The sequence below is a fragment of the Myiozetetes cayanensis genome, unplaced genomic scaffold (assembly GCF_022539395.1).
Source record: "Myiozetetes cayanensis isolate MyiCay16 unplaced genomic scaffold, myiCay2020 scf9, whole genome shotgun sequence".
Taxonomy (NCBI): domain Eukaryota; kingdom Metazoa; phylum Chordata; class Aves; order Passeriformes; family Tyrannidae; genus Myiozetetes; species Myiozetetes cayanensis.
Genome location: NW_026088185.1, coordinates 10,997,404 through 11,023,043, shown reverse-complemented (window position 1 = coordinate 11,023,043; position 25,640 = coordinate 10,997,404). Strand labels below are relative to the sequence as shown.

The window sequence follows — 25,640 nt, the reverse complement described above, 5'->3', positions numbered from 1 at the left end:
GAGGGGGTTTTGTGGTGTGTTTTTTTATTGTGTTTTTTTTTTTTTGTTGTTGTTGTTGTTTTTTGGTTTTGAATTTTGTTTTAGTTTTGTTCCCACAGAAATTTTGTTTCAAGATTTCTCTTTATCCTGTGCCTATTCATTTTTAGAACTTAGCACTGAGTGTCTCTTAACCGTGGCTTTGCAAATATTAGTTTGCTGTTAGATTTGTTTGGGGTTTTTTACTCCTTTTTTTCCCCTATGCATTTTGTAGCTTTATTTAAGTCTTTCTAGATTTCATTTACTTCTTGAACCAAAATGGTAAACCAAGAAGGTGTTTAGGAGAGGTAGGGTTACACGGAAAGTAATTTGCATGGAAATGTTGTTGTAAATAAAGAAGTTCATACAGACAGACTGGCGTAAGAAGAGTGATGGTGGATGAACTGATGCAAAGGGAGGACAAGCCTGTATTGTTTAGTGTAGGATGGGTTATCACCAGGATCCTGACAGGAGAATGTTTTAGGTTTCGTGTAGGATGACTACGTGAAGTTGTTTCTAAGGAAACTGGTGCTGAGAGAATGAGGTAACGTTTCTGTGGCTAACCCAGTGTGTGTGTATTTGTAACTGCGTCAGGTCTTTATAATAGAATAATTAATGTGTTTTGCACTATTCAAGGCAGCAGGATAATGTCTTTATTAATATTGCTTCCCAAATCCTGTAAGGGACATAGAAGAGTATTTTCTTCGTATACAGAAGATGAGTTTCTCCTTCCACACTCTTGATCATCTTAACTCTTCTCTTTCCTGCTTTATTCGTTGCATGAACTCCTAAGAGAGGGATTTAGCTACAGGTGTACAATTGTGTTTTATACAGGCTCTGTTTATTTGCCTCTGTGAGGCAAATGGGACTTAAATTTTTCTCTATAGAGTCACCTGACTTCCACAGCTTTCTACTCTGCAATAGGATGAAAACACTAGCTTTAAAAGAGTTTTTTTAAACTGTTACACAGTGTCTATTTTCATTGTTGTATTTTCATTCACACTGCCCTGTTTGTTTGTCTTCAGCAATTGTGTATCTGCAAAGCACAGTTTCCCTGTAGTAATGGTAGAAAGATAGAAGGTTGGCAGCTGAGCTTTCTGGTGCTTGAAAAGGCACAGAAGATAATTTAGACCTTAAAATCACTTAGAGGAGTCTGTTTGGAACAGATGGGCTGTACCTTTTCTTTACCCTGCGTTTGGCAGCAGCTGAAATTCTTGCCACCTTTTTGAGAAGAAGTGGATCTTACTGTGCAAGTATGGTACCATGAAAGTTTGCAGGGCTATTGCCAATCATCTTTCACTTCACTGTGGTAAGGCTTTTTTCCACTGTTTTCATGTAACTTTCTTTGTTGCTGGTTCCAAAAACGAAGGTTTTTTAGCCTGGTTGTTACTCGTGAGTCAGAGTGGGCATGGAAGAAATGTCTTATCCAAGTTGTTTTGCACGACTTGAATGACTAAGGCTTGTCTAATAAGGCTGGCAACCTAAATCCCATATACAGAATATGTCAGCATTGGTATTTTAAAGTTGGAATGCTTTAAAATCTGTCTGCTTAAGCTTACAATTACATTACCAATGGAGATGGAAGAGGGTTCTCTTTCTATTAAAGAGAAGGCTTGAGGTGATGATTTAAATTTGTATCTGTCCAGAGAATGTTTTGTTCCTTTCAGTTTTATGTCTGGTAGAAGTTTCTGTTCCTCTGCACTGTGGGGCTGTATGGCCAAGAGAGTTCTGGCAGAATGCTTGTACCTGTTTTGAATGCCAAGTTGCAGTTGTAGCTCTGATTTGTTAAGGACAACAGTTTTTCAATTTATTGTTTTACGTCCTCACCAAAATGACAATTTATATAATTCTCTGTTAAATAGGATTGTAGTAGAATAATATATTTAGGTAAATGGGTAGAAGAAAATCACGATGGTATTTGGGATATGTTTATTGTAAGAAACGTATATTATAATACATGCACTTCTAAATAAGTAGAAGAAGTAATCTACTAAAATTGAACATTCCCGAGGCTGCTTTTATTTTCTCTTGGGATCAGATTAGTCTAAGAGTCAGTGTCAGTAATTTTCCAGTGTCTGTTTAATATGGTCTGGCACATAACTTGGGAGTAGCTGCTGAAGCTGTGCACACCTGTGTACTGAGCAGTAAGGAAGGAGCTGCTCCGAGGAGAAGGGTTTTATAAAGCATATCAGTGAAGTGCTGGCTTACACCATGAAGTTTTCTTCTTTATTTTTCTTGTTCTACGCAAATAGTAACTATGTAAAACAGATGTTAGTGTTTATCTAAACTAGCTTACTGCCCTCATATTTTATGACAACTGGTCTTACTCTTACAGGGTGAGATACAGCACACTGTTAACAGTAACATTTCTCCCTTATTCCATTTTAATGTTTTATTTTGTATTACTCTGTTACCAAAAAATCCTTTCTGCCTTCTCTGCCACCTAATTCTATGTGCTTCTAACACAAGGGGTTCTTTTCTCTGAATTTTAAAAATTATTTCCATTTCCAGGTTAGAAGTTATTTTTCCCAATCTTTGTCATCAGCTACCTTTTTAACCATTTTTCTGCCTTATGCGTACTTCTTTTTAAGTTGTTTGCATCAAATGTAGGCCAGTATTTCAAATCAGAGCATATTACCAATTTTGTGCACTCCACTGTCATGTTTTCAGATTTACTGGGTCTAAAACCATTACATACATCGTTCCATCCACTATATAATGGTCAAAAAAATGGACTCATTCTTGAAGTGCATGTCCTGTTTATATAATCTCTCATATATTTTTAAACCAGTATAAAATCCTGGCTTCTTTAAAGCAAACAAACAAGCAAAAACCATGAATAAAATACAAACAACCAAAAAAAAAAACCCTCAAACCCTCTGTATACTTGAATAGTCGTATCTTCTTAAATGTCATCAATTATTAATACCGAATTGGGAACACTTTTTTATTTTTTAATTCTCACTGTAATAGCTGATTGCACAGCAAGTGCTACTGGCTCAGATTATTTGGGTAATCATTCTCTGTTGCAGATTGATCTTGTTTAGTGGTTTAAATGCAGACTGGTAAATAATAATATATTCAGTCAGTATGTCTTGATTTAAATGTAAGTGAAAAATGACCTCGCTGACGAGCAGTTGATCAAACCCTTCTGTATGTCTTTTACTGTAGTCAAAAGTTCTTGGGCACTTAGCTTACTTCTAAATGTCATTGTTTTGATAGTAGATTGCTGGAATAAGTTTTATTTCAGACTTTCATATTTTCAAAGACAAAATATATAGAGAAATATATAGAGAATTCACCATCCCTGCACTGATTTAAAAGACATGTAGATGTGGTACTCAAGAACATGGTTTATTGGTGAAGCCCCTTTGTGCCTTAACATTGAGTGACTGCATTCCTAGCTATAACTTTTCTGTTCTGTGCTTTGATGTGAATTCCAACTTGCAGGCTTGCTGAGTATTTAAGAAATCTTAATCCCTTGATATGTAAAAAAATTTAGTATATTTAATTATTACTGTTATTAATAGCTATTATGGTTCCTTCATATTATAAGAACATTTGAACCATAGTAGAAAAAAAACCTTTGGTCTTTTTAAAATAAAGATGAGAAATCTCTTATATTCCCTGTATTTTGTTTGCTTTGGGAGAGATTTGAACACTCTGGAAATGAAATTCAATACTCTTAGTTCAGGCCACTTCAACTTTGGGTAAGTATGCACAGGACTTAATGTAGTTGAACCAGTTTATTTTAGAGACACACCCACACAGCGTTTGATACATTTACTTTCTCCCCCCCAGAGGTGCAGCAAAGCAGGGAGCAACTGTAAGCTCGATGTGCTTTCCAGGTGTGCAGATCCCAGAGTGCAGTCTGGGAGTCAGGCTGGGACAGTCCCATGAGCTGCTGTGGCTCCACAGATGTGTTGGGGTGCGTGTGGCGCGGCCCGGCCGGCGCGGTGCTGATGGGGCAGCGCTCCCTGCTCCGCTGCCGAGCTGCTCTCTGTGCTTTGGCTGCTCATGTCAGGAGTCAGTGCAGAGTTAGTGTACTGGGAGGTCATCAGCTGGCTGCCTTGCCTGTCTGTACGAGTCCCTCAAAATGTTTTTAATATCCAGGCAGATAATCGGAAAGGGAGAGATGATTTGTCCTGAAACTGAACTAGCACAGTGACCGTGGCCAGAATAGATGTGGACTGCGTCTGTATTCCTAGAGCAGTTGTGGTTCTGAAGCTGACTTAACATGGGAAGAAATTCCCAGAAAAGACTTGCTGGAAGATCAATGCAAGGCAAAAACACTGGGAGACAGGTATGTGTGGCACTGGAGGGGAAGGTTGACTTCTTTTCCTTGGTAGTTACCCATTAGATGGGTTTAACTGTACCTGCACCAAATTTTGACACCAGCACAGGTTTGGTTTTTGATTCTGTAGAAGCTGACTTGTTTGACAAAAGCTGTACACTGACTTTCTCTAAGGCTCAATAGACTCCTGTAGGAAGAGTTAATTTCTTGGGTAGGTCAGGTGTTATGCCATTATGATCCTGGCATTTTGACTCAACATACTGGGCACAGGGGGATCTCTACCATGTTTTCAGTAAGGCATTTGAATTAGTCTTGCCACTCCCAGTGGTTCTGTAATTTCTTTAGACATGCCAGGCTAAATCCTGAGTCTGGGGAATTACTAAGTCTTCAATAAATTGACTTCACTTATTTGTAGTATTCTCTTATTCCAAGCTACCGCTTTTTTACTGTCACGATACATGTGGGTTTTGATAGCCTTAGGCATTCCCTCGTTTCTGCAACAGTTAGCTTAGTCCTTGCAGTCTTGCTCTGGATTTTAGTGCTATAGGGCAAAGAACATTTGTTGTTACTCAAAATACACAGTAGTATGTGGTGCTCAGTGTGGCTTTATGAGATACATGTTTGGCTTCCCTGTTGGAAGTGTGCTATGGTTTCATGCACACACTCCAGTGCACTGACTGCTGTGAAGCATGATTTGTGCTTTGGCACGGGTTTTTGCTGTTGTCGCTGTATTTGGGTTTTTTCTTAGTTTGTTTTTAAGCATAACCTTAATTCCCCCTTGCAAGGTTTCTCCAAGGAAATAGTCAACTACATACAGATTTGAAGTAGTCTCTCAAGCTGGTACAGTGCTGGAGGAGCGAAGCTACTTACCTCCAGATTTTAACAGGATCTTCCAAGCTGAAGGAGTCATCTGGGAGAGATGGGAGTTTTTGGCCATAAGTTACAGCTGGCGTTTGCCTCTGATTTAAGGACAGTTATTTTATTGCTTTCTATGTGTAAGACAATTTAAACTTCTACACCCCATTTGTGATGCTCTGTACATTATTATTTTTTAATTATCTTCTACTGAAATTACTTCTAGAAAACCTGCAGGTTTGATCTGTAAGCAAACTGACAAGTGGATGAAAAATTTTGAACTGTTGCAACCTGAATCTCCAACTGGGTCTGTGCCCATCTGCTTGTGCTCAGTCCTTTTTTGGGGGTGAAAACTGTAGAGAAATAGAAATTACCTTGTCTGATTTGCTGGTATATAACAGTGATTCTTGCTTTAGGGTTCCAACCTGACGCTTTCTGCAGTTCCGTGAAGTGAATTAGCAAGTGTAATAATTCAGAGCTAGTTGGGAGCCCATGACATTTCTAGAGAGCTGTGTGTGTATCAGATACTGTTTCTAGAATGTTGCAAAACTTGGGAAGCTTCCAGAAGTCCTGAATCAAGTCTTACAGACCTGATATTCTGTCTTAAAGACGTGTGCCTGATAATTCCAATAACATACACTTATCTTTCAGGTCTCCTGTGTATGTTTAAAAATCTGTGTATAATCAGCTACAGTGTGCCTATAGGGTAGAAATTGGTTTGGTTTTTTCAACCCCCTCATAAATAATGATTTGAATTTCATTAATTCAGAAGTACATTATTTATGGTTTCTGCATGGAATTTTTTTTTTTTAAAAGGTGTTTTTAAAATATTCTTAGAGGACATAGGTTTGTATATATGAGGATGTAATGAAAACATTCACAGCATAGCCACAAAAGGATGGTACCTCCTGTTAGCCTGTTTCTAAATAGCAGTGGTGGGTGGAGGTGGAAGAGGACATTTTAGTAACTGAGTATTTTGGAAAGTAATTAATTGAATAAGCAGTATGGAATGGAATACACCCCTTCAGTTTCCTGTTAGAAGTCTCCAGATACTGAAATTCCCTGATTTACCTAGAGTTGGCTCGTGTGTGTTGTTTACCTCATGCTCACTGTGAAGGGATCCTACAGTAAAAGGTGAACTTTAGTGTAATACATAACTTTTACAGTTACATTGAAATTTTGGTTCTGTGAGAAATTTGTACTAAGGAAATTACTGTGGGGAAGACTTTTTAATATATTAGGTGGTACACGTTCTCCAAAATCACGATATTGATTCAGTTCGCGTTTTATACTATTAGTACTCTTTTCTTTCATCTTACATTTTTCTCACGCTGTTCTTTGTAAGAAACAGTGCTTCAGTTTTCCTTTCACGTGTGCTTGTGGTGCTCTGCACTAATACAGAAGGGTTTTCCACATAGGTGACAAAGCCTTCTTTTTGGATTAAGGCAATTCCTGCCTTCGTCCTGCTAAAACACTGAGCCTTTATTGTTTTCTTCTAATGGCAAAGTGCTTTGTTACAGAGGGATTCATATGTACTTTAGAGGATTTGAAAAACTTCCATTTGTGAGGTCCAGAAATATTTCCCTTACTGTTTGCCTCACTTTACTATTTTTTTCCTTATTTTGTGGTCATCAGAGTTTCTCTTCCTCTTCTAGAAAACGGGGCAGTACTTGAAGGCTTGACAAATGCATCCCAGGTTGAAAAACTTCTGCATTCCTTCTCCTCTTCCTCCTTTAGAAAATTGACTTCATTAAAGAGGTAAAGTTAAATGTTGCTTTTTTTCTTTTCCCCGGCAAAGTGACCTAGAACTCAACTACCATAGCATGCCCCATGATGTTTTAAATTAACTTGTATCCATGTCTCATTCTGATATGTTTCCCTATATCAAAAAAGATGTCTTCAGAAACTTTGTTTGCAGGAATCTATTGAGTTGTGTTCTGTTATTTCATAGAATTATTTGTCAGTGCTCCTGCTGAAGAAAGTCACCCAAGTGTTACTTGATTTTAAATGAATGTAATTTCTGAATTTGTTGTGTTTTGGGATATTTCAACATGCCTTAGAAATCTGGAGCAGTTCCTTACCCACAGGAGTTCGTATTAATGACTTGCTGCCAAGGGCCATTGAAAAATGCTACATGAACTTAAAAATGGTGTTGGGAAGCTTTATATCTTATTTCACTTCATTTTCCATTTAACAATTATCAATCTGTTCTTAAATACAAGTCTTTTTTCAGAAACCGAAACAAGTACATTGTGAGAACAGGTGATTCCAGTCATGTAGACTGGCTATTAAAAAACCCCAAAATTGCTAGTGTAAAATGTAAATAATTCACTTCATGTGCTTATAAATTCTACAACAAATTCTACAAATGCTACCCTTTAATATATTCTTGACATTACTTGTATAGAGTTTAAAATGGGAAAAAAAAAAGAAAAAAAAGGACTTTGAAACTGATGGGTATTAGTAGGTTTAGAAAACATGGTAAAATTTTATGACTGTGTGATAGCTTTGTTGTTATATAAAATTCTTGCATAGCAATTACCAATTTCTTTTTCTGAAAAAAAAAATCTTTTAAAAATACAGTGTCTCTTCACAGATTTTCTGTTTCTTGTTTCTGTTCAGCCAGCTGTTAACCTGCAGGTGCTGTCAAAAATAAACTTTTGATGAAACCTTAACTAAGAATCATTCTCTTCATATGTCTAATACAGCTTTTATATTTTATTATCCCTTCAATTTATCGCTTTTCAGGTCACTATTCTTAGGTTTTAGTGTCTAATATTAGATTACAGCTTCACTCACTTCTTCACACTAAATTTTTTGGGGACCTTAATGACTTCCAGGGCTTCACAACCTGTACTGAGATCACACAAAGACAGAATTATCTTGTTGTTTAAACCTGTTTGAACATCAAGCAAAGGCATCTAATAATGCCTTGTGCTTTAGACAGTTCCTGCTGTTGCTCTGAGAATTAAATTTATGTGAATTCAACGGTTGACAGAATATGAGTGTTGTATATAAAATGGAAAATAAATAGCAGTTGTCCTTGCAAGTTTTCTTTTTTGTTTGTCTCTGAGAATTCCAATGTACTTTTAGAAGAGCTAAATCTTGCCATTTGAATGAGAAGCCTCAAAATTCTTTAAGGTTTAAGGGGCAAAGTTCTGCTATAAGAATTTTTTATAACTGGTTTGTTTTATGAAACTACTTTACTTCAAGCTCTATCTAAAATTGTCATTGCTAGTCTGACATGATTTGTTCCCTGATGCTCTTTATTTTGTTTCACTTGTCTTTTCTTTGTACTATATTTGGTAAGGGAGCAAGAATGGGATGATGTTTGTCTTAAATAATGTACATTTTGGCCTGAAGCACCAAATCCTTCTTTTTCCTCCTTACCCATTTATGCACAGTACTTGTGACTAAGAGAAGAAAATAGTTTGATCATTGGTTAGATAATGGGACTGGTTGTCCAAAATGCAACTTTTCCTGTGGTTTCAGGTTGTATAATTCTACTGGAAAGATGTTAACAGCTTTTCATTGGGGTAGGACTTTACAAAACTAAATTTTCCTACCAGAACTCTTATTTAACTTCTTTTTTTTCCCCTTTTTCTTCTAAAGGTAAGAGAGAAGCAAAAGAAGTAAGAAAATGCTGGGAACAGAACGAGGTGTCGTGGAAGAATGGCTGTCAGAATTCAAGGTGAACTGAGAAGATGAATGATAGCTCAACCATTGGCTTCATGCCACAGGACTTAGTTGTGGGGGAGGTTGTAATATTAAAAATTAACATTTTAAATAACTATTACTTGACTTTCAACTTCTTATAATGCATAAAGCACGAAAAGGGCTGTGTAATTGAGTCAGGTGGTGCATAACCTACAATGCATAGTTCTATTTTTGTTGTTTTGAGTACTGTTGTTACAGTACAGAACACTGCTGTAACAGTGGGGTTTCTTAAAACATGTATTTTTGTGTAGGTCAAGCTGATAGAATTTAACTAACAGCTGGATAGGGCTGCCCAAATTTGTAATTGAAGAACTTTTTATTTAAAAAAAAAAAAATCAGTATAAATATTTGGACTTTAAAAAAAAATCAAAGAAAAATATTTGATTTTTTCCCCCCCTGTGGTCTGCATAAAATTAATTGTTTTGTCAAGAAGAATCTGAACCATTTTTAAGCTATTTTGCATGTTGATAATTACACTGAGTGAAATACAGTGTAATACATAAACAAGAAAACAGGATTTCACGACTGATATGAAATTAATCTGTTATTTAAATTACGAATTAGTAATTCCTCACGTCACTGATGATAGTTAGTCATTATGTGCTGTTGATGGAAATTTGTTTAAGATCCAAGGATACAAAATCCACAGCCATGGTTGCTTGGGGAAGGCTTGAGGCTGTCTGTGCTCATTCTGCATTATCCACACCTTCTAAAAAATAAGTTGAGTTGATTTGATAAGATCTTTGAAAAGTGCCTGTTAAATACAGAATGTCAAGCAAGAGAGTCCACATATCAACCCAGAGCAAATGATTTAATGAAAGATGAGTCTGAAACTGTTTTGGGATTTAACCCTCAAAGTGGTTGTGTGCTCCCAAAAGTTATTTGTGTGGAGAGCAACTTGTACTGAACAACTGGGTTGCAAGTCTGAAAATTTACTGAACTTCAGGATTTTTTTTTTATGTTAGGATGAGACTTAATCCTTTTTTGGAGATCTTTAATACTTGAAAAAATTTATCACCAGGGTAACCATATCATCAAGGTAACCTTTTTTTTTTCTTTAGGCATTACCTGAATCACAAATTTCCAGCTATGCAGCTACATTGCACCGAAAAAAACCATTGGTACCAGCTCTTTATAAGGTCATTCAAGACCCAAATAATGAGGTAGGAGATTTTTAAAAAGATTTTTGTTCTCATTCTTACATCTTTCACCTCTACAACTAAACTGAGAGTAATGGAGATGAAACTTGTTTGATTCTTGTTTCAACTGCAATATAGCATGTGTCAGCCCACTTGGTTTTTTGAGTTACTTTAATGCATTTCTAGTAAGATACAATCTCATCTGCTTCCAAAAGTACAGTTTACACTGCCTGCTAGATTTTACTTGCCACCATTGACTATTATATTTTATTTGGCATGAGTTGTTCTTTGTGAGTTTTTTTGTGGGGGAGGGGATATGTTTGGGGTTTTAGTTTGTGGGTTTTGGGGGGCTTGAGGGTTTTTTTTCTCGTTTGTTTTATTTCTTCCCAGAAGCTACCTTTCAGTCAGAACTGAGACAAAGTAGACCTTGCAGTGAAACTCAGAAAGACCCATGTGCTTCTCTCCTGTTGGCTTATTCAGTGGATGATGGAATCAATTTTTTAAATACTATTAAGATAACAAGATCTTCTTGTGCTTACACTAGTATCACTTCTGTGTTTACACTGCTGTAAACAAGAGCAGAGGCAGGGCCCCAAAATATAAATAGACACAATGAAAACTTACCTTACCCTTGTCCATAATTCATCTTGGATATGACATTAAACAGCTTTCCAACCCAGTGGCTTCTGCTAGGAGCATTTCTGGGCAAGTGTGTGAAATACAACTTCTGAATAGATTGTGCAAGCATGCCATTCTCCAGTGTGTAAACTACTTTAGATAAAATGCTTCAAAGTATTTGCTGTGTCATCCGTGGTCTTGTATGTATTTATAAATGAAATGGGTAGTGTACACAGCAAGGAAGTTCTTTATTTTCCTGAGCACAGCTCAGTTGCTTTTGGAAGCTGAATGGTTGATTGAGCTTCAAGGAGGTTGCATAATGCTCATGCAATTCAAAAAAAAAAGCAAAGGCTTCATAGCTGTCAGCTCCATTTCAGTATTATAAATAACCTGCATGGTGACCTTTCTCCTTGTACTGAAGCTGCTGTTATTCTCTCTCCAACCTGAGCCACCATTGCTGCTGTGTATTTGTGTTTGTGTGTACTCCTGAAAATGTAAAAGCTTGCCTTTGCTTTGAGAATAAGCTTGTTTTTTGTTTTTTGTTTTTTTTTTTTTAAATGTACAAAGAACCAGACCTGCATAAAGAGTATCTTCTTAGGGGTGTGACAGTAATTTTATGTTATTGTTCACTGATGTTTGTCAAATATTACTCTTTGGAACAGCTGTTGCTGTTTGGGCCTGATTCTGATATCAGGAATAAGATAAGCAGTCCCAGGCCCCAAGACATCTAACTGCAGGTTGTACTTGTCAAGGCAGTTTGTATTTCCTTGTTGCACTTCCTCCAGACTTATTTGTGTGGGAGGAATGTAAATATAGTAAATTCATTACATTGCATAATTTTGTAGTAACATTGGCTCTAAGTTTTGAAGTACTGGTTTTTAGATAGTTCAGTAGTTTTTAGAGTTGGTTCGTGGCTGTGGAATACTCCATGGATGTCAAGTTAATTCTCTGCTGGAATTTAAACATTGAATATTCATGTGAGGCTAATTAGGTTTAACTTGAGAGGGCAGCCATGAAACAGAATAACATCACCTTTGCAATGCCAAGCACTCCCAGACCCAGTACTCTTCAAATAATAAATGGTTTCACTCATTATATGATAATTAAACCTAAAATGAGCACATTACTTTTCTACCACAGTTGAATTCTTCAAAACTGTAAGCATTTCCAGTATTTGTCATGCATTTTATAATACATTGTATTTAACTTCAAGATATGACTCTTAAGATTTGGCCAACTTATAAATAAGCCAAACTAAAAGTATTTATCAGTTTACTTAAAATATGACTGGTTTGCATCTCTGTGAGGTGTAAATTAGATCATTCTCTTCTACTGCATATTTAAGCCAGTAAAAGTTCATTTTTTTTGTTATGCTGATTGCTGTTTATGCTAATAGGAAAGATTTTTTAATTATGAGTCTTTAGTTTGTCAGGAAAGAGATAGGATTATAAGAGATGTTGTGCTCTGGATTTTTGTACTGATTGCTGTGCTTCTCAGTTTGCTTTGACTTTGGACTGGAAGATCTTTGGAATGAAAGAGTGTGCCAGTTCACGTATACACCCACTGCTGATGACAAAAGCTCGATTTCCTCTGTTTACCCAGTGCCTTCTCAGTATTTATATTCAGAGGATTAATTGGAAGAGGCTGGCTCTTTGAAAAGCCAGATAACTATGATGCAAGGAGAACATCTGTTCTTTCTTAACTTGTGTCAAGTTTCCAGGTGGGAGACTATCCTACTATACTTGGATAGGGAAATCTCGAGTGTTCATGCTTTTAAAAGTATTTGTGTTGTGGCATCTCTGTGATGGCAGCTCTTTCTTGTAGCCTCAAAGCTCTGAACACACCAAAAGCACGATCGTAGTTACGGGTTTTGCCCTATGTAATGTGCAGTTGTTAAACATTTTGCACAACAAATATGTCAACTACTAAAAATGAGGAGAATTTGCATGCTTGCAACACCAGTCTCTGGATATTGCTTGTATCTTTTTAGGGAGCATAGTTGCACTTAAAAGATTAATTTTATAAAAATTTCATTTGAAAGTAGGTAGAATAAACTCAATAACTGCTCTGGTTGAGTCTCATCTGACTTAAGCCAAAATAAATTTTTCTTTTCCGTGTTTTTAATGGGACTTGGATTAGACTGGCTAATTTCAAATAGAAAAGAGCTTTGGGCTGCTGTCATCTCTAATCTAATAGAAGTACTATTTATAGCATTGTCTCTGTATATATCTGGTTTCAGATAATAGTTTTTAGATTTTCTTGCACTTGCCATCTCCCTGCAGATATGCTTGTATGTATTCTTTTCAGAGATTTCTTTTTCTTTTTTACACTAGCTTCCTGATCATATTGCCTTTTACAGAAAATCTAGAAAATTCATTCTAGTAATGTCTGAATTATTTGTTAACCACTTCTTAAATTTGAACATCTGAAATGTGCTAGGCCTTTCATGAAACACAGATACAGTTCTGTCTCTGAGGATTTGAACATTTCCTGTAACAATTGGTTTGAATAATTATTTTGGCATTTTTAGATAGGAGTTTCTACTAAGTAAATATTAATTAAGAAAGGATCTCCTTCTCCCTCTTTTGAACATAAAGTGCTATGTATGTATGAATACTGGAATAAATATACTAGCTAAAATAATATATGCTCAACTTGAGAGAGAAAGCTGTATCACTTTTTTTTCCTTAAAATGATTGCAACAGAAGCTTTGCAGACATCTAATTTCATTTAGGTCCCCAAACAAAAATTGTTATATTTTATATATATAACTTGCAAAAATCTCTGTGTTCCAGTCCCTCTGTATCAACATTGTCACTGACAGCTTTCTTCCCTCCCTCTCTTGCAGAGTCTCTCTTTGCTTCTGTTGTAAATGCAACCTTCTAGCTTAGAGTAGCCAGTCTGTCAGTCAGAAGCCTTGTTACACAAGGTACTTACAGCAGAGTATTGTTTAAGAGATTTCTCTGACAGCTAAGTTTTATTCGACGTCAGTGTTCTGTTGTGGCTTATGTAATCAGTGGTTTAAAGATGGCAATCATTGACCACAGTACTGTGTGTTAGAAACGAAACCGAGGTGTTCACTGCTTCCTGGGTGATGCTCTCTTAAGGCAGCCAGCTGTCTTTTTAGGCAGTTCTGTCAGATGGCTGTTTTGTGTTTGTGATACACCAGCGTCCAATATCTAAGCCTAAATGTGTGTATGTGAAGTTGTACATTTGTAGGTTTTTGGCATTGCACATTTATCAAACATTCACACTACTCACTCACAGGAATGTCTGTCCCTCTGCTGTTAGCCAGGGACTTTTTGTCTCTCCAATACAGCTGCAACTGTGTTGGTCAAGTGTAAGGTTTTTATTGCTCTAAAAACATGTATAATTTGATGTTTTATATTTTGTGTGTGTGTGTATGTATAAGCAAGCTGCATAAAGCCTGTACTGTTAGAAAGAAGGCTTGTTGGAGATTGTGACCTCTGTTTTCTGACTCCATAACTCTTCTATATGATGAGCATAGATGCTTTAGGTTACATGTATGCCTCTGTCTTTTTGGACAGTGAATCTCATAAGTATTTTCCTTAGGTCATTCTTTTTAATAGAATGCAATGGTAGATAGTGGTCACAAACCTTACAAAAATTTGTCTTGGAAATTTAATATTTTTTTTTCAGGATTTTTCCCCCCAGTTTTTGGTTTTAGTATTAAAACTTGATTAGTTGTGGGAAAAGGTGAGACCGTTTGACGTTCATTAGCAATTCCATGGATGCATCTTAACTGTTAGTTTGGCATTGTAGACTCTTAAAGTTGAAGGTTTATCCTGTGCTTGTATCACACTGACTTGATAGGGGCCTTTTTTGATTCTTGTACTGAAACCTGAAGTGCAGCTCAAGATGGAAAGATCAGTTTTGCATTGTAATAAACATATGCACACTTGCTGGGTTTGAGACTAAAAAGCTGTAGGTAACAAATCAATTCGTATTTTCTGTCAATGGGCTTATCATTAGCAGCTAATCTTTAACCTTTAAACTTTTATAGACCTTACAGCTGCACTAATCAAGTTTTATGGTGCACATAGTTCAAGCCACGTGTGTGTCACACGCCATAAATTAGTACCTGTATAGAGAATAAATCTCATACTGACAGCCCTAGAGAATAATTGTCTCAAAGCACTCATGGTAGTGGTCGCAGTAAAGCCACATTGCCCAATACAACACGCCAGTCCCCCTGAGGTCTGTCCTTGTGGATCTCCTTAAAAGGAATGCAGGTACCATTTTGATTCACTCCCATCAAAGAATGTGATTTTTACTGGCTGTGGTGGCCATATGGTACAGGCCCCACATTCACTGTTTCACTCTCCCTTAGTAGAGAAACCTACCAATAAGTCATGAGCTCTTTTTGCCTTTTCCACAGCTCCTGGAGCCCGTTTGCCACCAGCTCTTTGAACTTTATCGTAGTTCTGAAGTTCGGCTCAAGAGATTCACGCTGCAGTTCTTGCCGGAGTTGATCTGGGTGTACCTGCGTCTGACTGCCAGCAGGGACAGGCAGAGTAACGGCTGCATCGAAGCGCTGCTGCTGGGCATCTACAACTTGGTCAGTGACATGAGTGGGAATGGGGGAGGAAGGCTTTAAGTTTTGCATCACTGACCACTGGGAATAAAGTCAATTATTGCAACAGCATCTTTAAAATTAAAGTACACTTAAATGAAAGCGTGTTTAATGTGGAGAAAAAGATGATGTAATGAAGGTTTAGTAAGGACGTGCTCACTTTTAATATTTTATAGTTATCTTCTATGGGAAAAACATTTTAACTGAAAAGGATCATCTCGTGGGCTTTCTCAAACTGTTATATACTTGTGTTTGTAAGGAAATAGGTAGCCCTCCTTAATGTTCCAAAATACAGCTTTCTGTGATTGTCAGGCTAATATGTTTGGTAAGTGTGTCACTTCCCACTCTCTCCCACTTACTCTGAATGTGTCTTTAAGGGTAATTTGAAGATGAAACCACCCTGCATGCACTTAGATACATACATGTGTACAGTTGAGTCAGAGTCTGGAGGGGAACTGTGATTTTAAGAATAAGTAAAAGTAATTATAAATTATTAAGTTTGGCTGTTGAATGTAAAAATAGTTTTTTATATCCTTATCTTAGCCTGGAAATGTTTACTTTTGTAGTGTTATAAGGCTGTTTGATAAATTCAGCAATACTGCCACAATAGGCATTCTCTAATGGGAATTTCTGTGTTAAAACATACTCTACTGAAACACTGTCCTTCCCTGTGCTGTCATTGTAAACCCCTCCTTTGAATTGTGTATTATATTTCTACACATGATAAGACACAGAACAGCCAAACTGTGATTCTTAAAAATAAAATATATTATAGTTATGCATTTGTAGATCAGCTCGAGCAACTGGAAGATCTAAATATCTTAGATTCATTCTGATAGAAAAAAGCACTGGGAACTGCTTGCTGATTTTTGGTGCTGTTTATTGGATTGAAGTAGCATGTTTATCTTTTTGCCCATTGTCTCATGAAGGTTCTTCTGCAGTTCCTTTTAAAGTCATGTCAGTGATTCATATGTTTTAAGGACAGTAATTTCTCCAATCTCTCCAGATTCAGGAAGAGACCTCAGAATGGACAGTGTCTCCCACTACTTTTTATCTTTAATGAAGTTGATATTTTTCTGCATATATTCTGAGACTTGAGGGACTGAAGTTAGTTTCTCAATACTTACAAAATAAAAGATAGGGATAAATCTTTTGCATTCTGCTAAATTCTGTCAGCTGCCCTTCTGTTGTAATCCTTAAAACCTGCTACAAGTACGGAGTTACCTCGGGCTAAATTTTACATAAGCTGGAACGACTGGAGCTTATTGTTTGAAAATTTGCTGTACAAAGTGCACAAGGCAATATTTTAGACTCCTTTTTGGAATAGTCTTATATAATTGCTCTTAGTACATTTTCTTTAAAAACTGCTGGGTTTGCTTGTGTAGTAGCCCAGCAACTATAAAATATGACCAGTCTGAAAGCCTTTTGAGAGAACACTGTGTATTTCCCACTGATAGCATGCCTGAGGAAACTTTGCCAGTCCCCTTGATTTCACCTTTTCTCTGTGGTGCATTTATTATGAAATACCATCCATTGTCAGCAAGTGACTCATCAGCCCTCGTGTGTCAGTCTCTTTTGGGCTTGAAGTTTAGCCTTGCTCCACGATTGCAGTTCTGTTATAAATAAATGTTATAATGTAAAGGTGGGCTAGAAAAGCTTTTTTGTTCCTGTTTTGTGTGTTTGTTTTGGAAGTCACACCCATCAAGGAGCCCCGGCTGGTTTTTTAAAGTGTTGCAAGCTGATTCTGCAGTGGCTTTCCCACTTCTTAAATGTGCATGTAAATTTGCTGATATTCTGCAAATGCACAGAGTGCTTGGGGTGCTAGGAGATGGGGTCATCTGACTTATTTTTGAAATACCTTCTAAGAGTTGAAAGTCCCTCCGAGTTCTATAGCCTTACTTCTGTTTGGGTTTTGGTCTTGTTTTTAATGCAGGAAATTGCTGACAAAGATGGAAACAACAAAGTTTTATCTTTCACCATCCCTTCGTTATCTAAACCCTCAATATATCATGAGGTAAGAGAGCTGCTGTGGTAAATTAGAATTGGATCTATTAGAGGAATGAAAACTGGATCCATTTGATGCCGCAGGCTATTTTAGATCCATCTTGTTGCAGTAAGTTTTCAGTGTCACTAGTGTGCAATTAGTGTAATCGAATTCAATAGCATTAGTTGAAGAAAAGGAACGTAAATGTTGAAAAATCTTTGCTGACAGTGCCCATTTTAAACAAATGTTAGTGGTGTTGTAGTTGTGGCTGTGATTAGTATATGTGCTAGTATAAAATTAGTGTTCCTTCTAGCTCCTTAATACAGTTAGAACTTGGAATTGTGTTTTGCTTTCTCTACTGTTTCTGGACAAAAGTCTGTGTGATTAGGACATTACTATAAATGGATAGGTAACAATCAAAGTTGAAAATTGCTCTCGACTGCTCTGTTGCTTGTAAGTGTGGATGCTGTTTGCAATAATGAAATTAGGTAATGTTTTTAGATTTACTGCATTCTGGAATAATCTTCATTTTTACAGATAACAAGATAAGTGTGTCTTTTGGCTTGAGTGGTTAGGAGTTTTTTGAGGACCTTTTACTTATGCTTTGTTTCCCCCCCTCCTCCTACCCCCTACTTCTAGCCCTCTACTATCGGGTCCATGGCTTTAACTGAAGGAGCTCTAAGTCAGCATGATCTAATCAGAGTAGTTTACAGTGATCTTCATCCTCAAAGAGAAACCTTCACAGCACAGAACCGGTAGGTGATGTACTCTGGCTTCACTAGGGAGGCAAGTCCTTAAACATTAAGACCAAATATATTATGTGATCAGTCCTTTCTCAGCATTAAATGCTTGGAAACAAATCTAGAGAACAAGTTTTGGTAATCTTGAGGTATAATGGGGTTTTTTCCTTTGTTCCAAATTTTTATGTGCTTCTACTAGTTAATTTAGAAGAGTAACTTCTCTGTCACTTCTGTGTAGGTAAGGAATATCTTTGGGTTTATGGCTGGCTGTTCACTTTTTTCTTGAAGTATAACAAAATTCAGCTTTGGATTTGAGGCTGTGACTTTTTTTTCCACAGGAAGAAGGGAGTGGAGCTAAGTGGATAGACAGAACTAGGGGTGCAATAAATTGCCCTGATGTTTAGTGACTGCCAGCTTTACCTGTGTTTAAAGACAGCTCTGGGAAAACTGATAAAATAATTTTGAATGCATTGCAGACATTTCCAGTTCTATAGCTTTGTCCAAATGTTATACCATATCCTATTTCCTTTGTAGTTCCTGCATAGGCTAATGGCTTTCAGTAATAATAATTTTAAGTGTTTATAGTGACCCTCTGATAACCTTTTGATAATTTCAAGTTAATGAACTGTAATGAAAGAGGGTTTAAGGATTTGTGTATTTACTTCTGATACTTCTTCCTGTGGGGTATTTTTTGAGACTGAATTGTAGACTTTTGGGGTTAAATTTTCATGCAATGTTAAGAATTTAAACCATGCAAGGTTTTGCTCTTGTCTCTTTCCAGGTTTGAGGTGCTGAGCTTTCTTATGCTATGCTACAATTCTGCTATTGTCTATATGCCTGCTTCTTCTTACCAGTCCCTTTGTACGATGGGTTCCAGGTGAGACACTTGCCTTTGAAATAGTCTTTCAGGGTGCATCTCGACTTCTAAATATTCATCCAGTAAAAAAAAAAAAAGGTGCTTTCTGATGGGAATGGATTAGTTCTTGGTATGCTTCCATCATTTTCACTTGAGTTACAGCTATGCTAAATTTGCCAAACACGTTGAATTTTCCTGCATCTGAAAATTAGATCTGTTCTTTGAGTAGAGAGGAGAGAGAACATTTTGTATGCAAGGGATTTCTGTTTTGGAAACAGTGCAGCAGGTACTATGTATTAGTGGCTTCCATGATGAAGATGCAGATAGTAAACTGATAGAATGGATGATCCTGGTTTTTATGGAGGTGGTGTATGGGAAGGCAGGACCCGTTTTCAAGGAGAGTGCTTTTTAGAAGGCAGCTGAGAGCAATTCTCAAGAATATGGTATATGTATTATCTAACTTTAGGTAAAGGGTGATTTCATGCTGTCATCATACATTAGATGGGAGATGACATATTTCTCTTCTGAACCACTGAAATGTTTCCTTTAAAGAAAATTGGTTTCAGTTACTGAATTTTGGGGAGGGTCTTCTGCCTGGTGTCTGGCAGCAGAGAACATCTTGCCACCCTCATTCCTTAGAAACTGGTTGAAGAAGATGTTTTGAAGAAAACAAGTGGGGTTGATGGCTACAGGAAAATAACGCTGGATTATCAGCAAGCCACATCTCAAGGCACTGTTACAAAACTGCTGTAGTGGTTAGGAAAGGAACATAAGAATCTTTCATGTTGTGTATTTATATTTTGAAAAATAAATCTGAAAATTAACTAAAATCTCTGTTGTATCAAGACATTTTTAGTGTTTGTGGAGTTTAACACTGTTGTAATGTTGGTTTTTTTCAGGCTGTGTGTGAGTGGATTTCCACGGCAGCACGAGAAACGCTGGAAGGAGCCCTGTGGAAGAGTGGTATTAGACCCTGACTTCATGGTGCAGCTGCTCACAGGTGTCTATTATGCCATGTAAGTGGATGGGGTTTTTTTCCCTAAAGAGAGAAAAATCTGATTTTAGGTGAATCAAAATATAAGTGCCGGTTGTTTTATAATTGAAACAAGTAGTTAAGCTGATAAGGCAAGTTTATAACTCGCTGAGTGTATTTCCCATCAATTGCTTATTCAGTGAACCCATGATTTCAAAATATTTGTGTGAGCACTGGATTAGGTGAGGAAGGGTGAGCAGTAGGTGCTAAAGAGAGTTTGGCTTCTGGTTTCATCTTTTCCCAAGTTCCCACTACCACCAGGTACCTGCTGTTCACAAGCATAATGAGCTTGGATGCCAAGATAAACTGATGAAATGCAGACCTCTAGGATATCAGTCTCACCTGAGGCAGCAAAAATCCATTTCTGGTGGAAATTCAGTTCTGCTAAGTAGCATTAACCTTTACATACTGACCCCATTTTTTTTATATATATTTAAGTTTGTCCTGAATATGGCATCAATTTTGTTGTGCTTGGATGTGACAGGGAACTGCTTTCTTGTTCTACCAACAAGATTAATAAAAAAATATTTTTTCTGTACTTTTAAAAGAAGTGACAGGGTTGGGGTGTACAAAGATGAATTTTCTGTGTAAGCAAAGAAGTTAAGATCAGGATTTGGGCAGAAAAAAGACAAGTTTGTCTTCATAAGATGTGAAAGATAGATATTTATCTTTACTTTTTAGATATAATGGTCAGTGGGAACTTGGCCAAGAGGTATTGGAGGACATAATTTACAGAGCACAGCTTGAACTCTACTCACAGCCTCTGCTGGTAAGAAACAATCCATTGCAATTTATGGGCTTGGTTCAGAGGAGTTTGGAGGTGTTTCTGAAGTGGACTGGTAATGAGAGCTTTTGTGGCCATTCACTGCACTGTCCAATGTGAGTGGTTGTTCAGCACAGCTGTTCATACCAGACTTCTTCTGCTTGAGCTTCAGCCATGGTGCTGGGATCTCCTAGGACTCCTTGATGCTGAAAGCTGGAATTTTCTAATGTGTTACAATGGGCTCAAAATGTTTACATTTTTTTGGCATAAGCTACTGATGAGTGGTTCAAAGAAGCTTAACTGAATAGTTGATATGTCATAGGACAGTGGTTGCAAAAAAGGTGTTTTCTTTGCTTCTAAACCTTCCTCACGGCTGAGAATAAGCTGTGTGGTTTAACTGAGAACTCAGTAAAAAAAAAAAACAACAACAGGATAGAGCTGCAACTGAAAAGGAGCTTCATCTCCAGAGTCAATACCAGATTTTAATCTTTACCTTCTTTGGAAGAGCAGCAGTAAAATGGAGTAGTTCGGATTGTTTGGATTTGGGATGGGGTTTTTTTCCAGTTTTTACTGTACTTGCTGTTCTAATCATAAAAAGAGTGAAAATAAATGAGGAAAGTGGTGAAACTGGGCTGGGTGCAGGTGGATGTGATTGGGAAGGATGAGAAGGTTGACAGAAAGGAGGAATTTCTGTCACATGTAGGAATGAGAAGCAAAAGAAGAGGGAAAATTAGGGGAATAAAGTAAGATAGACTGCTGTTTCAGTTTCTGCATCAGAATTGTGGCTAGGAGCCTTTAGTTCTCTGAACTAACAGTCATAAAATTTCACTGCCTTTTACATAACTGAAAAAGTAGATTGGCAAAAATCTCTTTATGTGGCAATCTGAGATCACTCTTTTCAGAAATAAATTACATAAAATTATTCTCTTGATAAATTAATACTGGCTATAAAATCTGTCCACAGGCTTTCTGACACTGCTGTATTTAAAATGCCTGATATCCATTGAATTATTGTAATAGTTGGTTCCTTTTGGAAATGATGCATCACTCCATCAGATTGAAAGTTTTAAATTAAATATTGAACCTGCTGAATTGGGCCATCCTATCAAGGATTTAAAAGATGTGTAGGAGGATCTGGAACTTGATGATATGACAATTTTCAGTATTCATTGTTCATTTTTAATCAGTTTGTCCATAGAGATTACTTCTAATTGTAAGAATCTTCTAGAATATCTTTAGGTTTTTTCCAAAGTTCTTACTGCTTCTCAATCCCACTGTCTGGTGTTGGTGACATCATGACATCACCAATTTCTACCCCTTCCCACTTGTCAGGTTTTTCCTGCATATGCATGCAGGTCTATCTGAGGAATTTCTCTTCTTAGTACTCTAATCATTGCCTGCCTCCTGTCTTGTTTTACTAAAATTTCTAAAAAGCAGCTTTACAAAATGGTCACTTTTACAAAATAATTGCCTGGATGTCCCTGCCCTCATGCTATATATTTAAGCAATTTGACTTTTTCCAAGATTGGAGCCCTTTCATCTCCTTTCATTTTTCAGGAGAGATGTATCATTTAGCAGCATTATAAAATTCAATATTTGAAATCTAAAACTACTAGCACTAAATAAAGTATCATCTGGGATTCTACACAGTTAAGTTTCAAGTTCAGCTTCTACCTAGGATTTCCTAATAGCAGCAAATTCTTCAGACTCCATTTAATGTCGGGGCAAACCTCCACATTATGGTTATTTTTAGATATCTGAAGGTATTTGTGTGATTATGGGAATACCATTGGTAATCATTACAATGAGAAACATCGTGGTCCCTGTGTTTGAGTATGTCTCTTGGAGAAATATTTTTGACAATATAGTAGATCCTTGCTCTTACTTACATAGGTTTTTATCACCTGGAGGAAAAAAAAATACAAAACCCAACCAAATGCCAACTGGAATAGCATCATCAGAAAGCCTGAAATACCTGTAATGTAGAAGTGTTTTTCTGCCACTGTTACCCAGAGCAGAGACACTTGGGCTTTCCTACTTCAATACAAAGAATCATGGATCAGCAAATCCCTATTGTGACAGCACCTTTATCCGGTGTGTTTTATTGATGCACTTACTGCTCTTGTTGAATGTGCTTTTGTTGGAGCTCCTTTCTGGTAGACAAGAGTGGATGTCTGGCCTGGAACCAACCCTCCTTTGTCATTGATGCAGACTCGGCTTGCCAAGTCTGAATTGTGCTGTGTGTTTATTTTCCTGCCTTTCAGTGCTAGATTAGACATCGTGAGCAAGTGTTTCTGCATCCTGCAAGATGATAGTTTTGAGGGGATTTTTGGTCAGATAAGGAGTGTGACTCATTCAGACTGGTTGTTCAGATTGTTTCAGAGATTTACTGTTGCACTGATTTTTATCTCCATATGGTTTTCTCAGTCCCCAGAAGTACAATTTGTGCTGTTAGAAAAGGCCAGCTGTTAAGAGGTTCAACAAGCAAAAATGCTCTGTCACTTTTCTGGTTCTGTTACAGGAGCCTTTTGCTACTAGCTTTTAGATTAATTTTTTCTCCACCATGACAAGGGGGCCTATTCCAAAGAGGTAGCAACTCCACTGAGTAGAAGATAAGAAGGCAAACAGTTGTCTAATGTTGAACTTGATCTGTTCTGGTTCAGTCAGCAGAAATGAGTTTCTCAGGTCTGGAGTGTGATCAAGTGATGAATGCAGTCTGTGCCATTTCAGGAAAGGGCATGGAAAAGGGCCTAGGTGTGAACAGGAGAGCAGTTCACAAACCAGTATTGAGGCTGAGAACTGGTTAGCAAAGGGAAAATCAGCATTGGACAAGTGGAAGGCAGAATGATAAGGAGCATTTCTATGATGGTGCCAGTAATCTTTTGTGCTGGTTAGAGGTCAGACAGGAAGGCAGTGGAAAAGATGTTTGATATAGAGTTACAGGATCACAGTGGCAGCAGGAGATCAGGATCAGCTGTGGCTACCGTTCCAGTCCCCTAGGACTGGTATTTTTATTGTTGATTAGTTGTATAATGTCAGTAAGATTTTGGAAAAATCCAAGTGTGTCCATTTTGTGGGTTGCACTTTTGTTTTGTTTTTCTTAAAACTTTAAGTAATATTTTGTGTGCATCAACTTTGTTATTGTAGAATACTGTGCATGCCACAGAGACCCAGAGCTTTTCAAGAGCTGCTACACAAGTTCACTTTTTTTGAACAATTTACTTGTAAGCTAGGAAGCATTTCTGAAAGTTGTTTTTTCTTTTCTAAAGTAAACCTCTAATCACAGAAAGGCATTTTATGGGAAATGTAAAGAAGCAATTAAAACATCAAAGCCAAAAGAGGTCACTTGTTCTTCTCAAAGCTGCCAAACAAAACTTCTGCCTTTGTACTAGGCTATTAGAATAAAAAAATAGGTCTAACAAAGATGCATGTATTTTAATAATTTGATGCTCACTGCTTAGGTTGCATTTTAAAAAAAAATAAATGTCGCCAGTTCCTGCAGTCTAATCCCCTTGGTTAGGTTTTGTTGGGGTTTTTTGTTTAGGGTTTTTCTAGGGGGGAGTCAATATGGGGTAGGGTGTGGTGGAAACTGGCCCTGTCCTTCTGTGCATTGGCTTGGCCTGTGACTTAGTTTTATGCCACTCTTGTCATAAAACATAAATGGTATTTTCCTTGTCATTTTGCAGTCTCTTTTGGATGGAGACCTTCCTGTGTAGGTTGTTATCTCTATCACTACAGGTGGCAAATTCAACTCAGGTTTTGGGAGTAGGTTTGTGATGAGCTTTTCAATGTAGTTACCAACTGTGAATCTTGGGGATGGCGCCATCTGGCATAATTAACAATTCTTGGTGGTTCTTCTTTCTCCTATCCAGCAAGAGATCTAATATTGCCTCTAGAGCAATCAAGGGCAGTAGTAGTACAGCATTTTACTTCTATCTTAGGTTGCAAACGCCATGAAGAACTCGCTGCCCTTTGACGCTCCCGACGCATCGCAGGAAGGCCAGAAGGTACTGAAAGTGGAAGTTACTCCAACGGTGCCGAGGATTTCTCGGAGTGCTATTACAACAGCCTCTATCCGTCGGCATCGCTGGAGGAGAGAAGGTGAGCTTTCTCTGACAGGGGCAGGTATTGCAGTGTACTGTACTCATCATCATCACTGTAATCTGGCTTCTGAGTTTGAATGTTTGCAGAACAGTCGGCGGAGTTTTTTGTTTGTTTGTTTTTGAAAAGTGGTACTCCATAATAATGTATAATATTTTACATCTTCAGAGCACTGCATGAACATGAACATTTGGGGTGTTTGTTTTGTTTTTGATTTGGAGATAAACCACGAGGTAGGTGAGAAAATGGAGAAGGTGGGAAATGTTTAATTCTTCTGTTCCCCGTGTAACACAGCACAAAATCGTAGGGGTAAAGTGTGGCTTAGAATTTAAGTTCTTTGTTTAATCCACACAAAAACTCTCATCATAAATAGCTCAGGGAATGAATGGTAATAACAGACCTTGATAGGATTCCAGCTGCCTAAAGCTAATGATGGCAGAGGGAAAAACTGAACACCACCCTCCCATCATATGGCCCAGTTTATCAGGGGGCCATAAAATAGGTTTGGATAGTTCAGAATTAGTCTTTATTTTTCCTCAGTGAGTACTTACGTGGTATGGACGTGTGCTTGATTGTATGAAGAAAAACAATAAATATGTAGTGATCTTTACCTTGGTGCGATGACATCTTCAGTGTAGGTGTAGCAAAAAACTTGCTTTGAAATCAGTTTGTCATACTTGTAAAGCTTTGTTGCTCCATGTATTAACTAGTGGTTTAAAAAAGCTGCATAAATTGATGAAGCTAAAAAGTAGAATAACCTAAAAATAAACTGAAGATAAAAGAATCTGAAACCAGGAATTGCATATTTTCCTGTGGTACTTTCTTCCCCTCCTCCCCCTTTTATTTTCTTTTATTCTTCTCTGTCACGTGCAAAAGGATGTGATGACCTCTAGTCTTCAGCTGAATCAGGATGTCCAGGACAACAAGTCTT

The 25,640-nt window shown here is 37.4% G+C and overlaps 1 protein-coding gene across 3 annotated transcripts in view; it reads left to right on the top strand.

Annotated features, from left to right (window-relative positions):
* The window catches only part of HYCC2 (hyccin PI4KA lipid kinase complex subunit 2), a 52,061-nt gene that overhangs the window by 13,268 nt on the left and 13,153 nt on the right, over positions 1–25,640 (top strand). For all 3 annotated transcript variants that reach the window (XM_050339502.1, XM_050339503.1, XM_050339504.1), the window contains 10 exons: positions 6,820–6,922; positions 8,777–8,855; positions 9,943–10,044; positions 15,038–15,217; positions 17,166–17,246; positions 17,856–17,971; positions 18,738–18,833; positions 19,712–19,828; positions 20,527–20,614; positions 24,550–24,709. In XM_050339502.1, the coding sequence (XP_050195459.1) occupies positions 8,805–8,855; positions 9,943–10,044; positions 15,038–15,217; positions 17,166–17,246; positions 17,856–17,971; positions 18,738–18,833; positions 19,712–19,828; positions 20,527–20,614; positions 24,550–24,709 (991 nt within the window). In that variant the 5' untranslated portion in view covers positions 6,820–6,922; positions 8,777–8,804. The remainder of the gene's footprint in view (positions 1–6,819; positions 6,923–8,776; positions 8,856–9,942; positions 10,045–15,037; positions 15,218–17,165; positions 17,247–17,855; positions 17,972–18,737; positions 18,834–19,711; positions 19,829–20,526; positions 20,615–24,549; positions 24,710–25,640) is intronic.